Source organism: Dermochelys coriacea, chromosome 25 (genome assembly GCF_009764565.3).
Source record: "Dermochelys coriacea isolate rDerCor1 chromosome 25, rDerCor1.pri.v4, whole genome shotgun sequence".
NCBI lineage: Eukaryota > Metazoa > Chordata > Testudines > Dermochelyidae > Dermochelys > Dermochelys coriacea.
In genome coordinates, this window is record NC_050092.1 from 5,923,832 (window position 1) to 5,942,694 (window position 18,863).

Below are 18,863 nucleotides of genomic sequence, written 5' to 3' on the forward strand. Positions count from 1 at the left end.
CATGGACCAAGGTTTTGGGAGTGAGGATGGAGAAGAAGGGGGAGAATTTTGGGGTATTATAAAGAACAAGTAGAGTTTCGCAGCTGTTTAGCTGTGAAGGAGGAAGGAGTAGAATGACCCCAGGCTGTGAGACTGGAAGGATGTTGGAGCACTGTGAGTGCATTTCTCTCATGATTATAATGGGTTGCCTGTTTTATTGCTCCTGCTTGCATTAAAGTCCATTAAGAAACTCCTTTTTCAACACGCACATCATTAGGGTTGGTCAGCTTCCTGTCTGCTTCCTGAAAATGTGCTCTTAAAAATGTTATAATGAGGGAGCTAATCTATGTGGTTAATGCATGATGCACAGACCAGCTAAGAGTCTAAATAATATGCTATTGGAGAAAGTTCCAGGTTAGTTTTCTTAAAACATTATTTTTCCTGCAAAGGAAAGCACATTACTGGAATAACCATTCCTAGAGCAAAAGATGGTGCAAAACAATTGTATTTAAAATAATTGAGGTCAGCTTGCATTGTAACTAGGAGTTTTCAGCATTCACCAGAGTGAGCTCTACAGCCTCTGTGTACATGTTAACCCCTGCCAGTAGGGAGAAACCATGGTCCAAAATACAAGTTTTTAAATTTTTTCTCCCCTTCTGTCCTCCACGCATTTGTGTTACAGACTCTTTTAAGATCCAATACATGCAGTTCATGGCGTACATGAAAACTCCTCAGTACAAAGCAAACCTGCAACAGTTACTGGAGCAGGAAAAGGTGAGTGTCTTTTTTTTTTTTTTTTAAATTGGTCTCCTGACCATTTCTAGCTATAGATATACAGCCTCCACATCCCCTTCCACAGATATTTGAGAAAATGCCACAGACCCAGAATTCTGGATCAGTATTTACATAATTCCACTGTAGCCCCTGACCGAGTTAAAGGGCCCTGCTTAAGAGAGACTGTGCTTTTTGCTTAAGGCACAGGATTGAGAGTCCCGTGTTCTATTCTCAGCCGTGCCACCAATTTACTGTGTGACCTTGATGAAGTTTCTTTGCCTCTCTGTCCCTGTTTAATGGGGATAACGTTCCCTTTTTTCACAGGATTGTCCAGATTTAATTCATTGTTAAATTCCTTTTCATTAAACTCTGTTAAATATGGTTGAACTATTTGCCTGAGTATGGGATCACCTGTACAGATGAAAATGAGAGTTTCCCAACACTAAATAATAGCAGACAGACAGCAGGAATTTGAACTTCTAAGAGAAAGTAGTGCCACACTTTAAAGCACTGTCATTTCAATGGCCGCTCTTTCCTTGATGAGCTTCAGAAGAGGAGGTGACCAAAAGTTATATGAGATGGTCTTTTCCAAACTGGTTACAATCTCAGTCAGGTAATTGTGGCTCAGTAAGTGCTATTCTGAGATCACAGATGGGTCATATGGGACAATAAAATTGTGCTAGAGAAGATAAAATAGCCCTTATTCTGGTTTTCTGGAATAAAGTGTCCATTGAAAGCTAGTCTCTGAGTCAAAATGCCTTTTACAGTAGTATGTGTGGAAACCAGGAATTGCAATGAACCCTAGGCTAGAACCCTCAAACTAATTTAACATCAAGAAGTTGGTTTGTTCACCTTATAATAAATGGAAGAACTAAAACAAAAGTAAAGGAATAGCCAACAGTCACACAGCAGGTTGGATAAAATATCCATAAGTCCCTGAATAGGTGTTGGGGCATGTTATAAAACCTAGAGCGATGTTTGTAAGGTGCTTGAGAGCCTAATGAAAAGCGTTATAGTTGTAAAATTTATTATGCATGAGCTTCCAGTTCAGCTGAGCAAATAAGTATTTGGTACAGTAGCTGAACCAAAAAAAACACTCGTTTGTTTTGAACCAAAACTGATTTTTTCCCCATTTTTTCCCTCAACAAAATGAAAAACGGAAACTTTTTTGCTTGGGTTGATTCAAACAATGTTTGAGTCCAATTGACATTCCTGAAACTTTTCAAGTTTTTTGGCTAAAACTGTTTGCCGAATTTGCAAATTGTTTCCGTGCTTGAAAAAAATGCATTTTGGGGTAAAATTCATAAATACCTGCTGACGACAAAAGTCTCGCAGCTCTACTTTCAGTGCTCTGCCGCAGCAGAGCTATCTGTCCAGCAGAGGGAGTACAAGTTCACTATCCAAATATCTTTTCCTTCTTGGTTTTGCCCCAGTTAGGGAATTAATTAATGCCCTTATAAATAGGGATTACGAGTAACGGAGCCAGAATAATGGTTCCTCCACACAACTCTACCTACACAGTAACATTCTAAGCCTCAACACCTTGGGTCTTCCATTTCTAAGCCTCTGGCAATCTCGGAGAAGAATGCTGCTGGATTATTCCTATGATAGGTTTCAGAGTAGCAGCTGTGTTAGTCTGTATTTGCAAAAAGAAAAGGAGTACTTGTGGCACCTTAGAGACTAACAGATTTATTTGAGCATAAGCTTTCGTGAGATACAGCTCACTTCCACTAAATGCATCCGATGAAATGAGCTGTAGCTCACAAAAGCTTATGCTCAAATAAATTTGTTAGTCTCCAAGGTGCCACAAGTACTCCTTTTCTTATTCCTATGATGTGATGCACAATCCAGGGTAATAGCATAAAGTCACCAGACTGTTTCACAGACTTTATAGAATTTGTACTGTTCTCCATATGGGAAGGCTGGTGTTATCCCTTTGCTGAGAATAGTCAACTGCTGCTTGCTGCATTCACTGTGCAAGAAGTGCTTTGAGGCATTATCAGTGATGTTTGACAGTCCCCTACCACTTCGGCTTGTGGTCCCCTAAGAAACAGAGGACAAAAAATCCTTCTGTTCACATGCTTGGTGTCAGGAAAATGAGCAGCATAATGTTAATTCTGTCCTCTTGCATGGCCTATTGTGCTGTATGCTGGAGTTGTGATTTCAGACTGTATGGAAGAGGGAAAGTGATGGTATTTGACACCTTTTACTCCCTGGAGGAAACTAAAATGTGACACTTTATTTGTAAGTCAAAATTTCTTCATGGAGTGTAGTATTGGGCACTGAGAGAATCACTAGTTAAGAATTGTGAAACCTGAATCCCAAACTGCTCTGGCTAAATAATTTGTTCTGTGGTATGTACTGGTTAAAGTACTGCCTCTGACTATGTGTCTTATTATGAAAACCTAAACGTTTTTAATAAAGCTTCTGAAGTGCTGGTATACTAATGTACCCTTAGATGGAGCTATCGGCTACTGTACTGGCTGTAACACTTAATGAAATGCTGGGTGTTCATAGCACAAATGATTTCACAGCCTCACCTAAGCAATGGGTTTAGTGCCATGGTGATTGTGCTTTTTCCCTTCCCAAAATCCTTGGAGGAGGTGACAAGGGGGGGGTTGATTGTTGTTGAATGTAATACTCCTGCATTTCCCCCATGTCTAGAATACTGCTCCTTATCCAGATGGATAGCTCTTGAGTGCAAGACCCCTTCTTTTTTCCATCCAGCCCTTAGCAGTGAATACTTTGCTTCTGCAGAAATCCCCTCTAGAGTTGGGAGATAAATGGGGAAGAATCACAAATTTCTGGTTTCTTTTCTCCTCCACACACTATTGTTTTTCATAGAAATTTTAACCTTTTCCCAGTTCTACTCCTGTCCTTTGCAGGTATAGGGAGTGTGGGAGACTGGGACAGAGAAGCAAAAATGTAAGGAGTGCTTGTGGTGGTCTGGTGAATGTTCTGCGCATGAATTGCCCTAGAAATCTAAGGGAGAGCAGGTAGTATAAGGAATTTTGAGAGAGGCTCCTCTCGGACGTGACTTAACATATTTCTGATTTTTCCCTGACATACTTTCGTTTACTGAAGTTCTTTGAAGAAGAATATTCTTTGAGAATTTTGGGGATCTGTGTTCTATTCCCAGCTCAACCACAGACTTAGTGTGTCCTTGATGAGTCACTTAATCTCTTTGTGCTTCAGTTTCTCATGTATAAAATGTGGTTGGCACTTGAGTTGCTGAGAGATTATCCTGATGAATACTACAGAAAAGCCTATAAATAAATATCTGTGACTTTGTTTTAAAATATGGTTTCATCCACAATGTTAAACTCTAGGAAATACAGAACTGCAGAAGTTGGAGATGGAAAAGGTCTATGAAGAAGTCTATTTCCTCTTCTCTTCTAGTGCAGGATCATTCTTAACTGTCCAGTACAATTTTTAATATTTCAGGTGATGGGACTTTCTCTGTTTATCTTGGAAGACCATGCCACAGTCTTAGATCTCACTCTTATGATAGGTTTCAGAATAGCAGCCATGTTAGTCTGTATCCGCAAAAAGAAAAGGAGTATTTGTGGCATCTTAGAGATATATTAACAAATATATTTGAGCATAAGCTTTCGTGAACTACAGCTCACTTCATCGGATATCATCACCTTATGATAGGGTTCCTAATTCTTGCCTGTGTAAGCATCTGTATCTTTGAAATGCCAATTGTTGAGATGGAACTTCCCACGCACAATACAATGGGAGTCTGACATAAACTTTGCTGTTTTTTTTTACTTTTCCAGGAAAAGAATGCTCAGTTGCTGGGGACAGCACAACAGTTATTCACCCACTGCCAGGCACAGAAAGAGGAAATTAAACGGCTCTTCCAACAAAAACTTGATGAGGTATGGTTTGGCCTGGAGGAAATGGACTAAAAATGAACGTTTGCAGATAAATATTCTTGCTGGAAATTAATAATCCAACCTTCTTGACGTGTTACTCTGGCTTTGACATCTTGGCTCTTTCCTGCAGGTGGCTGCACAATGGAATGTATTTCCTTCTCTTGTCCAGTCCATCACTGATGCTTAAGTTGTAGCTTACCAGTCCCACCACCATATCTTGATCCCAGAAGAGGTGTTAGTGACAGTCCTCAGGGCTGATTTTCCATTAAGTAACCAAGGAGCACACAGAAAGTACATTCATTTTCCCTAGTTGAGTAGACTTGCCAAGTCTGCCTAATCTTTCTCCAGAAAGTGCACGCCTGCACCTGGGTGATTCACGGGCTTAATGTTGCCGTTATGTCACTACACCATTTTATTTGTGGATTGACCCTGCTCCAGCCACTTCATCTTATGAAGGGGGAGAACAGAACATGCTTGGAAATTGAACAAAAGGATCAAATAAAAATATCTTGCCACCTCAGAAGCAGTGATTTCATTCACCTGCATCGTAAAGATTGACAAAGTGATTGACAGTGGTGGGATTAATCAGCAACTGCACCCAAACCTCTTATGCACAACCTATTCCTTGCTGCGCTGCTCAGCAGAGACCTCAAAGCTTCATTGAATTGGTGCTGTGATTAAGCCCCTGGACTGCAAGAGATCTGGGTTCAGTTCCTCGTTCGGTCAGACTGTGAGAGACCTAGGGCAAGTCATATGATCTCTGGGACAACATTTCTTCCACCTGCTGTCAGTCTTATCTGCTTGGCCTGTGAACTCTTTAGGGTAGTCTAGTACTGTCAGGCCTTGACCTCATTTGGAGAGTCTTTGTGCTACTCTGGTACTACCAATAACGTTGCATGGCACAGTAATAATAGAACAGCTAGCCGTATTTACCCACCGCTTTTCATCGGTAGTGCTCTGTGTCTTGCAAAAGAGCTCAGCATTGTTTCCATTTCACAGATGGGGAAACTGAGGCACAGTAGCTTCCTATTTGCCTATAGTGGCTCTAAAAAGCATGGGAGAGGGTACAGTGGGACAAACTGGCAGGTACCACACCACCTTGACAAATGCAGATAGGTCAAATGAAAATTCAGAGGCCTACAAAGAAGCATGCTGCTTCATGGCATGAACAGGTGATCATATGGTCCAACTAGGGGTCAACTCCTGGTTTGTATTCCAAGCTTTGCCAATGACTTGTTTGTGACTGCACAAGGTATCTCATGTCTCTGCCTCAGTTACCCATCTGTAAAGTGGGAATGATGATGGTGGTACACTGCCTCTCTGAAGCATTGGGAAGTTCTAATAACTGTAAAAGTGGTGTGACTCCTCTAAAGACTGGCAATATAGAAATGTGAAATATTATTATTATGTGTTTGCTGACTCTGAAATTGCAATCCTGAGTCCCATTTGAATCTGATCCTTTCTCCCCCTCATCCTGTAGTTGGGAGTTAAGGCTCTGACATATAATGACCTGATTCAGGCTCAGAAGGAGATCTCTGCTCACAACCAGCAGCTGAAGGAACAGACAAAGCAGCTGGAGAAAGATAACAGTGAACTCAGGAACCAGAGCTTGCAGCTGGTACGTACTGTGCTTCCATATGACTAGCAATGTGTGAGCCAAGTGATGGCCATTTTATATATAGAAGGCAGGTCATGAACTGCTATTTTCCCTTTTATATCTTAATGAGAACAAAAACTGAACGGAAATCTTCGTTCCTCTAGAGCCTAGAAGAATGTTGTCCATGCAAAGAATGCTACACTAGTGATGGGAAGAGCTTGTGTGTCCAGTTCTTGTGCTCACTGTCTGGTTTCTGTGCTAACTGTGGCATTCCTCTAGTCCTAGACCTTTTGGCTTCTGAAAACAGTCACCAGTTGCTTACTTTTCTTTCTCTTGCTTCTTAATCAAGATGCATTTCAAAAGAATGAATCTTGATCCAAAAGGTGGGGTGAGTGGTCCATTCTCAGAATGACTTAATTGAAATCCAGAAGTTTTCTGAAGCGACAGCTGATTTGGGTGGCCCCAACCTCGTTCACAGTACACAGCTGTGCAGAAAGACTCTGCACATATGGGATAGCAGTTTGAAGTGGAGGTGATAGAACACCATGGACAAGAAGTTTGCCCAGGGCTCATTTGGCTGTAGCTGTCATTTATATATCCGTCACTTTCAGCAGTTCGCACAGTTAATATTAGGGTGGTGGGAGAAGCTGTATGCAGAAGCATTTAGGAATGTTGAGTAATGTTAGCCTTATAAGCCCCAACTCCAGCTGCTTACATAGGGATTAGAAACCAATTTTTCTGTAAAGCTGCAGTGTTTGCCTTGAATTGAGAGCTAGTTTTCAGTATGATAGAAGTTTCCCTTTAAATTTCAGTGGAAAGGAGGATGGAATTCTGCCCTGCTCTATTGATAGTTTGGAATTGTGAAATATGCCACTGATCAAGCCTTTAATGCACTTGCAGCTTAAAGCACGATGTGAAGAACTGAAGTTGGATTGGTCAACGCTGTCATTGGAGAGCTTACTGAAGGAAAAGCAGGCACTGAAGAATCAGATTTCTGAGAAACAAAAGCACTGTTTGGAATTGCAGGTAGAACCAGGAGCAAATTTAATGCCACTAGCTTGTAGTAGTATTCAGCCAGTATTCCAGTTAGGGCACATGTTAGTTTTTTTGCATTACGTGACATTGGAATGTAAACCTGCTGCCATGGTGGTAGTATGACAAAATGATTAGAAGGTGGGTTGATAAAACTAGGAAGACCAAAGCTGCAGATAATCTTGTCAGGTATACAAAGGGCAAATAATGGAAGTTTGCTCAGTATTGCTCTGAGCTTCTGAACCTGAGCATCGGTTTATCAGCTTTTCTCTGTGTCCTTAAAATGCTTTGTCTAGTGAAGAGGAAGGTCCTATTGGTTTTGTTCTATTTCGTTCTGTTGCTCCTATATTGTATCTCCTGTGTGTGTCTCATGTCAGACATCACTTCCCATAGAAATGTCTTGCCAAGAGGACCTTTCTTTTCACTGTGGGGTTGGTTCTCTTGGCTTCTCATAAGAAGTGGTAACCCAGTCCAAATGTATTATCGGGCACATGGTTGGACACTCTTAGTATGAGGTGTCATTTCTCCCCTCCCCCACCGTCCAAGAGTGTTAAATTAGGCTGTATTTTTATTTAAATCTGACTTTTTACAGACTCTTTATTGGAAATTGTCTGACATGCTCTAGAAGATGTTCCCTAGTAGTCTGTTTGAACATTCTTTTTTCTACCTGTACCTTTGTTTCACAAATCCAGAGCGGTGTATTGAAATTTGTTTTTTAAATCATAGATTGTTTGCTTTGAGTTATCACCAAAAAAGGGGACACTTTTTCTGAGAAGCATCTGGAAGGGAAAACTCCAAAATGTGGTATAATTCTTAGGTACAGTCTTTAATCTTTGTCCTCCTTTTCATTTAAAGATCAGCATTGTGGAGCTTGAGAAAAGTCAAAGGCAGCAGGAGCTCATGCAGCTGAAATCGTATATGCCTCCTGATGAGTCTCTGTCGGTACAACTACGCAATAAAAACCGTTTAAGCCGTGAGCCCGAGGCCGATCATGGCAGATTCCAACTTGAGCTTGAGTGCTCTAAATTTCCTATGCCCCATATCAATGGCATGAGCCCTGAACTGTCCATGAATGGCCATGCTACTCCCTATGAAATCCATAATGCTCTTAGCAGGCCCTCTTCCAAGCAGAACACCCCTCAATACATGACCTCTCACCTGGACCAAGAAATAATTCCTTGCACCCCAAACCACAGCAGCAGACAGAAGGTGGACAAGACAGCAAGCTTGTCCTTACCTGATTACACGAGGTTTTCCCCAGCTAAGATAGCCCTAAGGAGACACTTGAATCAGGACCATGCAATCAATGGAAAAGCAACAACTAATGAGTTACACCAGAGGTGAGAGTGGTTAGTTCCTGTGTTGGGAAATGAGGTGTGGTAATGCTTGTCGTGTTGCTGGTAATATACCTAGACAGTAGAAGAAAATAGAATCTCTGCCTATACTTTAGCGTGGTGAAGCTTGGTTGCATAGTCATTTAACTATAAGCCAGTATATCAAGCAATGCCAGTTGATTAGGTGAGCAAGGCAATAATGCCTTGAGTTTGTAATAGGAATTCATTTTGGACGAAGGGCATTAGAAGGAAAAAGCTGACTGTGTACATCTTTGTTCCAGAGCTGACCATGTAAAAGAGAATGGCCTTACATATCCAAACCCTGGCATTTCAAATGGCATAAAGCTGAGTCCTCAGGAAACTCGGCCCTCTTCCCCAGTGGCCTTACCCATTGCAGGCGAGAAGGTAATGAATGCGTTGGCTTCTCTGCACAGAGCTGTCAATAGAAATGATGCTTCTGACAGAGCAAAGAAATAAAAACTCTAGGCTAGAAGGTGTGGACTCCATCCTTTCTGGTAGCCATAGAAAGGGCTAACTCAGCATTGGGTGTAACATGAAAGATGTCAAAGGAAGATGTCAAAAGAAGCAACTGGATGGTGGAGAGTGTCTGGTTATGAACTAGACTGGTGCCTTTCACTGAACTCTGTAAAATGAATAGGTGGTTTTGCTCTAGTTCACTTAACCAATCCCACCTTACATTACCTGGGTGTTGGCCTCAGCAGAGAGGCTGAGGAGAGAATGTACCATGGAGTGTGAACTATCCTCTCCCATGGAGAGGTGCCCATTCTGGAGCAGGGTAGAGGCACGCGAGTGGGTGGCAGTGATAGGAAGGTTGCAGTGCTGCTGCCTGCTCTGTGTCTGTTCTGTGGATAGAGGGCTTCTGTCTACAGATTTGTCGGACAAACACCTTTCACCAGCAGCAAATCAATGGTTACGTTTCTCATTGATGTAAATGTTAAGAAATAAGAGGCTGTGAATCCCCAAGCACAGGTAAGGATGTGGGGAAACAAGCTTTCAAAAACTCCCTCCCTCTCCCCCTTGAGGCCCACATTGGAGCCTCCCTCCTTCCTGTCCAAGTTAATCTGATTCAGATTCCTGAGGAAACTGCTGTTTGTCTATGGTCGCAGTGGGTTGTTGGCTGAATTGATGTGCTGTCAATTTGCAACACATTCAAACTTCCCAAACTCCCTTTTTTCATATATAATGTGCTGCCTGATGGAGAAAAATACAACAGCAAAGTGCCTGGGGGAAAATGCACGCAGCTTATCTGTATATAAAAACGTCAACATATGCAGAGAAGTAGCAGGGTTTGATCGTTGTTGGGGGAAATTCACTAGTGAGTAACAAGCCCCCTTTGAAACAGGCTGCCTTTGTGTTCACAGGTTTTGCGAGAGAGGACTTCTGCGAGTAATGGAGAAACTATCACCAGTCTACCTATCAGTATTCCTCTCAGCACGGTGCAGCCTAATAAACTCCCTGTTAGTATCCCTCTGGCCAGCGTAGTCCTACCTAGCCGTGTTGAGAAGGTGGTGAGTAAGGGATTGTCAACACTTTCCATCCCTAACTAAAAACCAAACTGGGGAATAATCGTATACGTGCACCAGAATCCTGGCCAGGACGTTGAACTAGAATACCCTTGATGCTTTTGGAGTGACTGCTGACGCTGTCTCTCTACCTGGATCTAGGACAGTTATTTTCCTAGAGTATGTTAGACCAACATGTGTCCTGGACAGGGTGGGAGATGAAGTTCCTGCCCCAAACAACTTTTATGTTCTGAATCTATGGCATGCTAGAAGGGCAGGCATAGTCTAATGGGTAGGACATGAGCCTATAAGTGAGGAATCCCAAGTGCTAATTTCAGCTCCACCATTGATTTCCTATGTGACACCGGGCAAATGAACGTCTGTCTTGGTTTGCTCATTGGGATAATGGGGCTACCTCGTGTGGGTGCTGAGGTTGAGTTTGCACGGTGTTTTGAAATTGTCACATGCCAAGCATGAGCTGTTGCAGTGGTGTTGGCTTTTTTCAGCTTTCACAACTGGAAATGTTTTGGGACTCTCTTGTGATCTCAGCAGACTTATGCTGGGGCGTCTTCCCAAGTGGAAGAGCATGAAAGGACAGTGGGGGAGGGAGGATCAGTGCTTGACAGAGCAGGGATGTAAGGCATCCAGTTCCCACCAGTGTTTCTGCCAAAGGGGATTCCAGTAGATTACTAAGGAGCATTCACTACCTTTCTGTGGGAAGCATGGATTTGGAATCTACCTGGATGGTAGTGGAGGGAAGAGGAGGGTTAATGACTCCCTTCTCAGCCCATTGAATCATCTAAAACCTACTGGATGCTTCCCAGTTTGTGACCACCAGTGTGGTGTTTGAGTCCCCTCCAGCAGTTCACCAGTACAGCCTTGTGCAGCAACATACAATTGGACATAAACGTCCCCCTGTAGCCCACTTTCCGGCATGGGAGAGGGAGAGATCTCTCCAGCCTGAGATCATGTATCCCATGGCTTCTGCCAGCCTCCCCCTTGTACTTCCTTCATGTCTTTAACTGTTCCCAGTTGATGGGTTGATTGCTCTTATTAGCTCAACAGCCTCCTGCCTAATTAAGCCATAAAGCACCCATCTCCCCCCTCCCCAGCCCCCCCGACTAAATCCACTTGGGGGCAGGGAGGAGAGTTAGTACTTAGTGGCCAGAATTCTGGGTCTGCTCTAGCACTCTGTCACAGGGGGTTCTTTCTTTGATGAACTAAATAAGGGATCGTTGCACAGAGGCCACAGCGAGCTGCAGTTGGAGGGTATCGTAGTCTGACTCCCCATGTCCCTTGTCGCAGCAAACGGCCTTGCAGTTGTGTTGGAAAGCCCCTGTTGTCTTAGTTCCAGGCAGATACATCTCTTAAAATGGAAGAAGGTGGCATTGATATAGAATTACACTGCTGCCCTTGGGAGTTAGGGACTTTTTTGGGAAATATCCCTTGCTGATAACTGGTTTTGCAAAGGGAGAGCTTGATTCTGAAGTCTGTGAGCACCTGCAATGTGTGCATACATGCACTGGGCCAGATCCTCAGCTGGTGTAGTGTGGGATAGTTCCATAGAACTCAGTGGGCCTATGCTGCCTTGTATCAGGTGGGAATCTGGTGCTCTCTTTAATGTTCCTGATGGCTTATTCATTATGGATGCATTTTGAGAACAGAAATACTCAGGATGACACCAGGCCTTCAGTCTGTGTGCACTTCTCACTGATTTCAGGGGAGCTGTGTGAATGAACTGAGGGTACGATAAAGCTCTTGGTTTTTTTTCCCATCTATACTAAAACTATAGTTTTGAGGGACCTCATTACGACACAGTTGTCTTGGATCACAGGCAAAGGGACCCTCTTTGATGTGTTTGTACAGCCACTACCACACTGGGATCCTGGTCCATGACACGGGCTTGTAGATGCTAACTCAATATAAATAATAAAAGTTGTTGTCTAGATGGGATCCAACTGTGTCCCATAACTGGGCTAACCCTTGAATAGAACAAACCTCTAACCTAGTGGTGGAATGCTCCTAGGTCATGCCTAACCAATCACTATTAACTATGATGTAGCTGCAGTAGGTTTGTCCCCTAATCTAAACAGATCTGTGGCTTGGTTATAGCTGCAGGCATTGATGGGACCAAAGAGTAAACCATTCTATATGTTTTTAGTTAAACCTTTGTTCCTCAAAGGAGAGGAATCACTTCCGTCCCTTTCCTCTCTTTGGTTTGTGAGCACAGGTTACAGGCTTGTCTAACACCTGAGTTTCTCAGGTACCTGGGAACCCTGTCCAAAACAAGCACTTTCTTGTGCTTTTGGAAAATGTGGCATTGCATGTGAAACCAGCAATTCCAGAAACAAGCTACAACACAGTAGCAGAAAGACTAACGAGGCTCTGGAATTACTGCAGGACTCTAATTTGTGCACCAATATATTCCTAGCTGTATGAGGTCAGAGACATTAATTTTTATTCCAGGTGCCAGATTTTTTTTTTTTGGTGGGGAGTGGAATATTCCTTGTGCATGGACAATGACGCTTCAGGAGATGATCAGATGAAGCCCCTGGGATCCTACAGTGCAGTCCCCAGGGCCTGGCTCTCACTACTAATACAGAAGGTGTGGTCTGCAGAGAGGTCATGTCTCAGCATGCAGTGATGCGTTATGGTGGAAAGATTATTATATGCTGGGACATGATATCTCTGCAGGCTACATGAAACTAGATGCAATAAGTTGCCAATGCAGCCCTTAGTTTGAGCAGCCTGGAGTTAAACTGCAATTTTCTGAAAATATACAAAATCTAGAAGGTTTAGGAAATCCAGAGGGATTTAAAGTCACAAACCTACAAATGCCCATGAGTTCCGTTAAATGAACGGCTACTGAACAAACTTTCTGGACTGAAGTGCCTGTGTTTTTTCGCCTCCTCCAGAGAAGCACACCTAGTCCAGTTCATCAGAATCGAGACTCGTCGTCAACACTTGAAAAACAGTATGGTGCTAGTTCTCATAATGGTGTAAGCAATGCTGCTGGAAATAAGTCACTGGCTTTGGCTACCTCAGGTAATGAACACCCCCTCTACGGAGCCTCCATGTCTCTTAGCAATAACTCTCTTCATTGTGTGTTTGAGCTTTTGGGCACTTGGGATTGAGAGCCCCTGGTGCTGCAGAGAGCTGGATGTATGGTGCAGTTTCATATCAAGAGGTTGAATGTTCCTGGGTTAAGGAGAAGGACCTGGATTGGGGGTGTATGTAGTAGGACTGAAAAAACACAGAAGGGAAGGGTCATTCATTGGTGAAAACATATGAGTGTGGCAGTTCAGACAAAAGAATCACAAACCAAGATGGGCAGTGTGTTCCCATTGGTCAGTCCTGACCACCCAGTGCAAGAAGTCCCCCTTAGGCTCTCTTCCAGCATCTGTATAGATTGCATTTACTCACATCCAACTGCTTGCCCGTGTGTGGCCCCTCTTATCCTCCCGATTCTCCTAGCTGCAGTTGCTGTGTGGAATGCTGGCAGACTATTTGTGCTGATGAGAGGAAGAGCTAGAGGCAATGAAGGATGGAACAGATGGTCTCCCCACCCTTGGGGAAATCCTACCTCCAGCTGTACTACTGTGGTGGATCCTGTTGCTCCCCAGTAATCTGAGCACATTCCCAAAGGGAACCCTGGCACAAAGAGAAATGAGTCAGGCCTTTTTCAGTAGTCTGGAAAGGCAGCTGTTGATTGAGTCTGCTACTCTCAACAACAGGGAGCTTAGCAAACCCACTACACTCCTACACTCCATTCAAGGGGCAGGAGCCGTTTCCCAAAAAAGCACCCAGAGACCCTTTATTCAGGCTTCTTGGGACTAGTGAGTGCCTCTTCAGCATAGCCTGCAGGAAGCACTCTTCCACAGCTGTATCCTCATCAGACTTGCACTGTCATTCTTCCTCAGTGCTCCCCACCCTCAGGGGCTTTGTGTGATTAACATCCTTTCAGCAGGCAAGGGTTGAAGGCAGCTCCCTCTGAAGCCAGTTATAGTCAGTGCTGTAGAGTAACATTGGGTTCCCAACTATCCCAGGAAAGAAGGTCTTATCTAAATTTCATGCATGATGCATTGCTGCAGATACTTACTGAACTTCATTACTCCCCTTATCCTCAACTCCCACATGGGTTCCTTCAGTCCCCTGACTTCCTGAAGATCCACCACAGTTTTCTCCCTGCTTCCTTTTGGTTTGAGCTATGGGGTGGGGCTAGGTGTGCAGATGACAGTCTCTTTGGAAGGAAACTGGCTGATTCTTGCTGTGTGGTTGGCTGGAGCAGAGAGCTTCTTCAGTTCTAATTCAAGGTGAGCATTTTATCCTGAGAAGGCACTTGAGTTGTGACAAAGATTGGGTTAAAGGCAGGAAACTTGCATGTTATGTATGGACTTTTGTGAGTCCGTAAAAGGGAGCAGAGTGAACTGACAAATTTAACTTAATTCACCAACGCATACCGCTATGTTCTTGGCTTCACTGTGTGATGGGCAGCCTTGCAGAGTTCAGTACATAGTATTATGCAGATGACTGGAAGTTTGCTTTCCCAGAATTGCCAGTTAGGATAGTTGAACACTCAGACATGTCCCAGAAATTTAGCATTGGCAGGTACACATCATTGCTTTTATTGAGTGAGACTTTCCCTTTCCACAGGTTTTTCATATTCTTCTGGCTCCATGGCAGTTAATGGAACACTTTCAAACAGCCCAGCCCACCTTAACCATAGTGTTGATCAGGCAGCTGTGGACGACTCCGGGAGTTTGTTTAATTCGGTAGGGTCTCGGAGCTCCACTCCACAATATCCTTCTTTGCTAATGATGCAGTCACGGAACTCTGGGCAGAACTCCCCAGCTCACCAGCACTCAGCAAGCCCCAAGTTAAATGGTGCCTCTCAGAGCATGGTAGGGGTACTGCAGTATGTGGATGCTCAGAAGATGTTTACCGAAGGAACAAAGGGGGAACTTCAGCCTGATACCGCCTTTTCAGATCCTGAGAACGAGGCCAAGAGAAGAATCATCTTCACAATCTCTCCTAGTACAGGAAGTGTAAAACAGTCTCCTTCTAACAAGCACAGTCCCCTGACTGCAAGCATTCGGATGGACTGTGGCCAAGCATACATGCAGGATGGGAAGAAACGAGGTCGAAGGAAGAGATCCTCCACTGGGAATCTAAACATGAACTCGGGGGTGTCACCTAAACGCAAATCCTTACCAACTGTGGCTGGACTCTTTGCTCAGCCTTCAGGCTCACCGCTTAATATAAACTCAATGGTAAGGAAAAGAATGATGGGAGTTATGGCTAAGTGTAGGCATGTTTGGCATGTCAGTACTCTACATTGTTACAATTTTGGTATTCTGGACTATGGCATAAAAACCCATGTGAACATGTTTCTCTAAGAGCCAACAGGTTGTTGAAAGTTACAGTGATCCATTTAGATGAAGTTACAGAATCTTCTAAGTCCTCTTACCTTCCCCTCAAAAAATTCTATTAAGTATTAAACAGAATCTTTAACAAAATTCTGATTCTACAAGTGATCGTGAAACGTTTGCTTTTTGTGAAATCAAAATTTTACCCCGTCTAAAATAAATTAAGTGACTTGAGTGCTTATGTCCCATTGACTTTAAGCAAATACTGTTCAGTAAGTGTTATCTTAAAACACACAGCAGATCTTCCTAATGAAGACCTGTAGTTTGTATTCATCATGGCATCAGAAATTGATATTTGAGGTGAAATGTTCTTGTCCGTTTTTCATGCATTTAACTGTCTAATTTTATGATCTTCAGGGTCAAGTATTCAGCCATGAAAGCTCAGAAAGGCAGCCAAACATTGTGCAGGGATTTTAGGGTTGTGACACTGAAGCATAGCATGACTCTTGGTGTTAAACACTAAGCTAGTCTTAAAGCTGAAAGCCGCGTGTGAGTGAATACTGTCTTATGAAGTTCTTTACTAAAAGAATATTTTCATCTTTAACATTTTTTTTCTTCCCACCCCAGGTCAATAACATTAATCAGCCTTTAGAAATAACGGCCATTTCCTCCCCTGAAAACTCCCTGAAGAACTCTCCTCTTCCCTACCAGGACAATGACCAGCCTCCAGTGTTGAAAAAAGAGAAGCCCCTGATTCAGACCAACGGCGTTCGTTACTCGCCACTGACTTCGGATGAAGAGCAGGGATCGGAAGATGAGCACAATAGCACCAGGTGAATATAACTCTGTCGATGTCCGGTTAGCAGCTTTATCTGATCTGAAGATAGGATGATCAGATGTCCTGATTTTATAGGGACAGTCCCGATTTTTGGGTTTTTTTCTTATATAGGTTTCTATTACCCCCTCCACCGCCGTCCTGATTTTTCACATTTGCTTTCTGGTCACCCTATCTGAAGATGCAGCTCTCTAGGCCTGGTCCGTTAGTTCATCAAGTACAAAGATCTATCTCATTAACTCATGCTGCTTGTCAGCCAGAGTTTGTTTTCAGCATTATATATATTGTGTACTTTAGTAGCTAACATCTCTTGATAAACAGTGAAGGTGTTGGAAAGCAGAATGAGCATAGGGAACCTGCTCCTAGCTGAGTTTTTAATGCTTGCAGTGGGTGGTTTTGTTTGGAAGAATGAACATAAACTTTGCAGGAGTGCTCACTTCAGCACCCTGACCAAGTCCCACCTTTTGCGTAATTTTTAGCTAAGAAAATTCCAACTTCCATTTCAACTTGATACAGAGTTCTTCACTTCCTATTCCAAAGTGTTGGGTTGCTCTATGTTGTTAAACACCTGTCACGTTCTCCCCCATTTGTGGGGTGTAGTAATGCTCTGTGTGTATGTGAAGTACTTAAGAGTAAAGGTGCTGTTAATCTGGCTGCTGAGGAAGGAAAAAAGCAATGAAAAGTTCATGAATAAGTATTCTGGTATGTAGGTTAAATATCCATCACAACCTCTGTTCAGAGTCCTTTGGTAGCTTATTTCTTGGTAAGGATATATTCCACTAGTACAGTGGTTCTCAGCAGGGCTACGCATACCCCTGGGGGTACACGCAGGTCTAGATATTTGCCTAGTCTTACAACAGTCTACAAAAAAAAGCACTAGTAAAGTCAGTACAAACTAAAATTTCATACGCACAATGACTTGTTTATACTACTCTATATACTATACACTGAAATGTAAGTACAACATTTATATTCGTTGATTTATTTTATAATTATAGGGTAAAAATGAGAAAGTAAGCAATTTTTCAGTAATAGTGTGCTGTGACAGAATGTTGGGAATTGTTAAGAAAGGGATAGATAAGAAGACAGAAAATATCATATTGCCTGTATATAAATCCATGGTACGCCCACACCTTGAATACTGTGTGCAGATGTGGTCGCCCCATCTCAAAAAAGATGTATTGCAATTGGAAAAGGTTCAGAAAAGGTCAATAAAAACGATAAGGGGTATGGAACGGCTGCCGTATGAGGAGATTAAAAAGCCCTAGGATTTTTCAGCTTGGAAAAGAGATGGCTAAGCGGGGCTATGATAGAGGTCTATAAAATCATGACGGGTATGGAGAAAGTAAATAAGGAAGTGTTTACTCCTTCTCATAACACAAGAACTAGGGGTCACCAAATGAAATTAATAGGCAGCAGGTTTAAGACAAACAAAAGGACATTTTTTTTATACAATGCACAGTCAACCTGTGGAACTCTTTGCCAGAGGATGTTTTGAAGGCCAAGATAATAACAGGGTTCAAAAAAGAACTAGATAAGTTCCTTGAGGATAGGTCCATCAATGGCAATTGGGCAGGGATGGTGTCCCTAACCTCTGTTTGCTAGAAGCTGGGAATGGCGATGGGATGGATCACTTGATGATTACCTGCTCTGTTCCCTCTGGGACACCTGGCATTGGCCACTGCTGGAAGACAGGACACTGGGCTAGATGGACTTTTGGACTGACCCAGTATGGCCGTTCTTATGACACTTATCTTTTTGTCTGATTATGTAAGCAACTAGTTTTTAAGTGAGGTGTAAGAACAAGGAGCAATGGTCTCAAGTTGCAGTGTGGGAGGTTTAGGTTGGATATTAAGAAAAACTTTTTCACTAGGAGGGTGGTGAAGCCCTGGAATGGATTACCTAGGGAGGTGGTTTTTAAGGTCAGGCTTGACAAAGCCCTGGCTGGGATGACTTAGTTGGTGTTGGTCCTGCTTTGAGCAGGGGGTTGGACTAGATCTCCTGAGGTCCCTTCCAACCCTGTTATCTATGATTCTATGTAACTTGGGGGTACGTCAGACAAATCAGACTCCTGAAATGGGTACAATAGCCTGGAAAAGTTGAGAGACAATGCGCTAGTAAATTTGCATTGTACATTTTAAAATTAGTTGGGCAGACACAGAAACACACAAATCAAGAGGTATGTCATAGGCGTAACTCAGTAACTGCAAGACTTCAAGAAGCACTGTGTAAGTAATCTTTTTCTTTTCTACTAGGATTGAGAGGAAAATTGCAACGATATCATTGGAAAGCAAATCTCCACAGAAGTGTATTGAAAATGGTAAGTTTGGGGAATGTTAACCATCCAATGGATTGTGCTGCCTGCTGCCCTATAGTTTTTAGACTGTCAATTGATAAGCAGGCTTCCTGGGAAAGAACTTGTGGCATATAGCAGACATGCCTTTCAAAGCAGAAGTCTGTGCTAATACGGATCCTTAAGGGGATTGCCTTCATCACATTACAAACTTTGGGGCCATCTCTTTGTAGTTGGTTGCTTCAAAAT

The 18,863-nt window shown here is 43.0% G+C and overlaps 2 protein-coding genes across 18 annotated transcripts in view; one reads left to right on the plus strand and one right to left on the minus strand.

Moving 5' to 3' along the window:
- The window catches only part of DOT1L (DOT1 like histone lysine methyltransferase), a 123,831-nt gene that overhangs the window by 94,922 nt on the left and 10,046 nt on the right, over nt 1–18,863 (plus strand). For 6 of the 16 annotated variants that reach the window (XM_038384309.2, XM_038384299.2, XM_038384305.2 and 3 more), the window contains 11 exons: nt 662–753; nt 4,536–4,637; nt 6,115–6,252; nt 7,132–7,257; nt 8,119–8,603; nt 8,879–9,002; nt 9,980–10,126; nt 13,036–13,165; nt 14,774–15,390; nt 16,114–16,319; nt 18,577–18,641. In XM_038384309.2, coding sequence (XP_038240237.1) covers nt 662–753; nt 4,536–4,637; nt 6,115–6,252; nt 7,132–7,257; nt 8,119–8,603; nt 8,879–9,002; nt 9,980–10,126; nt 13,036–13,165; nt 14,774–15,390; nt 16,114–16,319; nt 18,577–18,641 — 2,232 coding nt within the window. The remainder of the gene's footprint in view (nt 1–661; nt 754–4,535; nt 4,638–6,114; nt 6,253–7,131; nt 7,258–8,118; nt 8,604–8,878; nt 9,003–9,979; nt 10,127–13,035; nt 13,166–14,773; nt 15,391–16,113; nt 16,320–18,576; nt 18,642–18,863) is intronic. The other 10 variants (XM_043502756.1, XM_038384307.2, XM_043502754.1 and 7 more) reach the window with 4 other exon arrangements.
- The window catches only part of PLEKHJ1 (pleckstrin homology domain containing J1), a 92,982-nt gene that overhangs the window by 45,816 nt on the left and 28,303 nt on the right, over nt 1–18,863 (minus strand). The window lies entirely within an intron of this gene.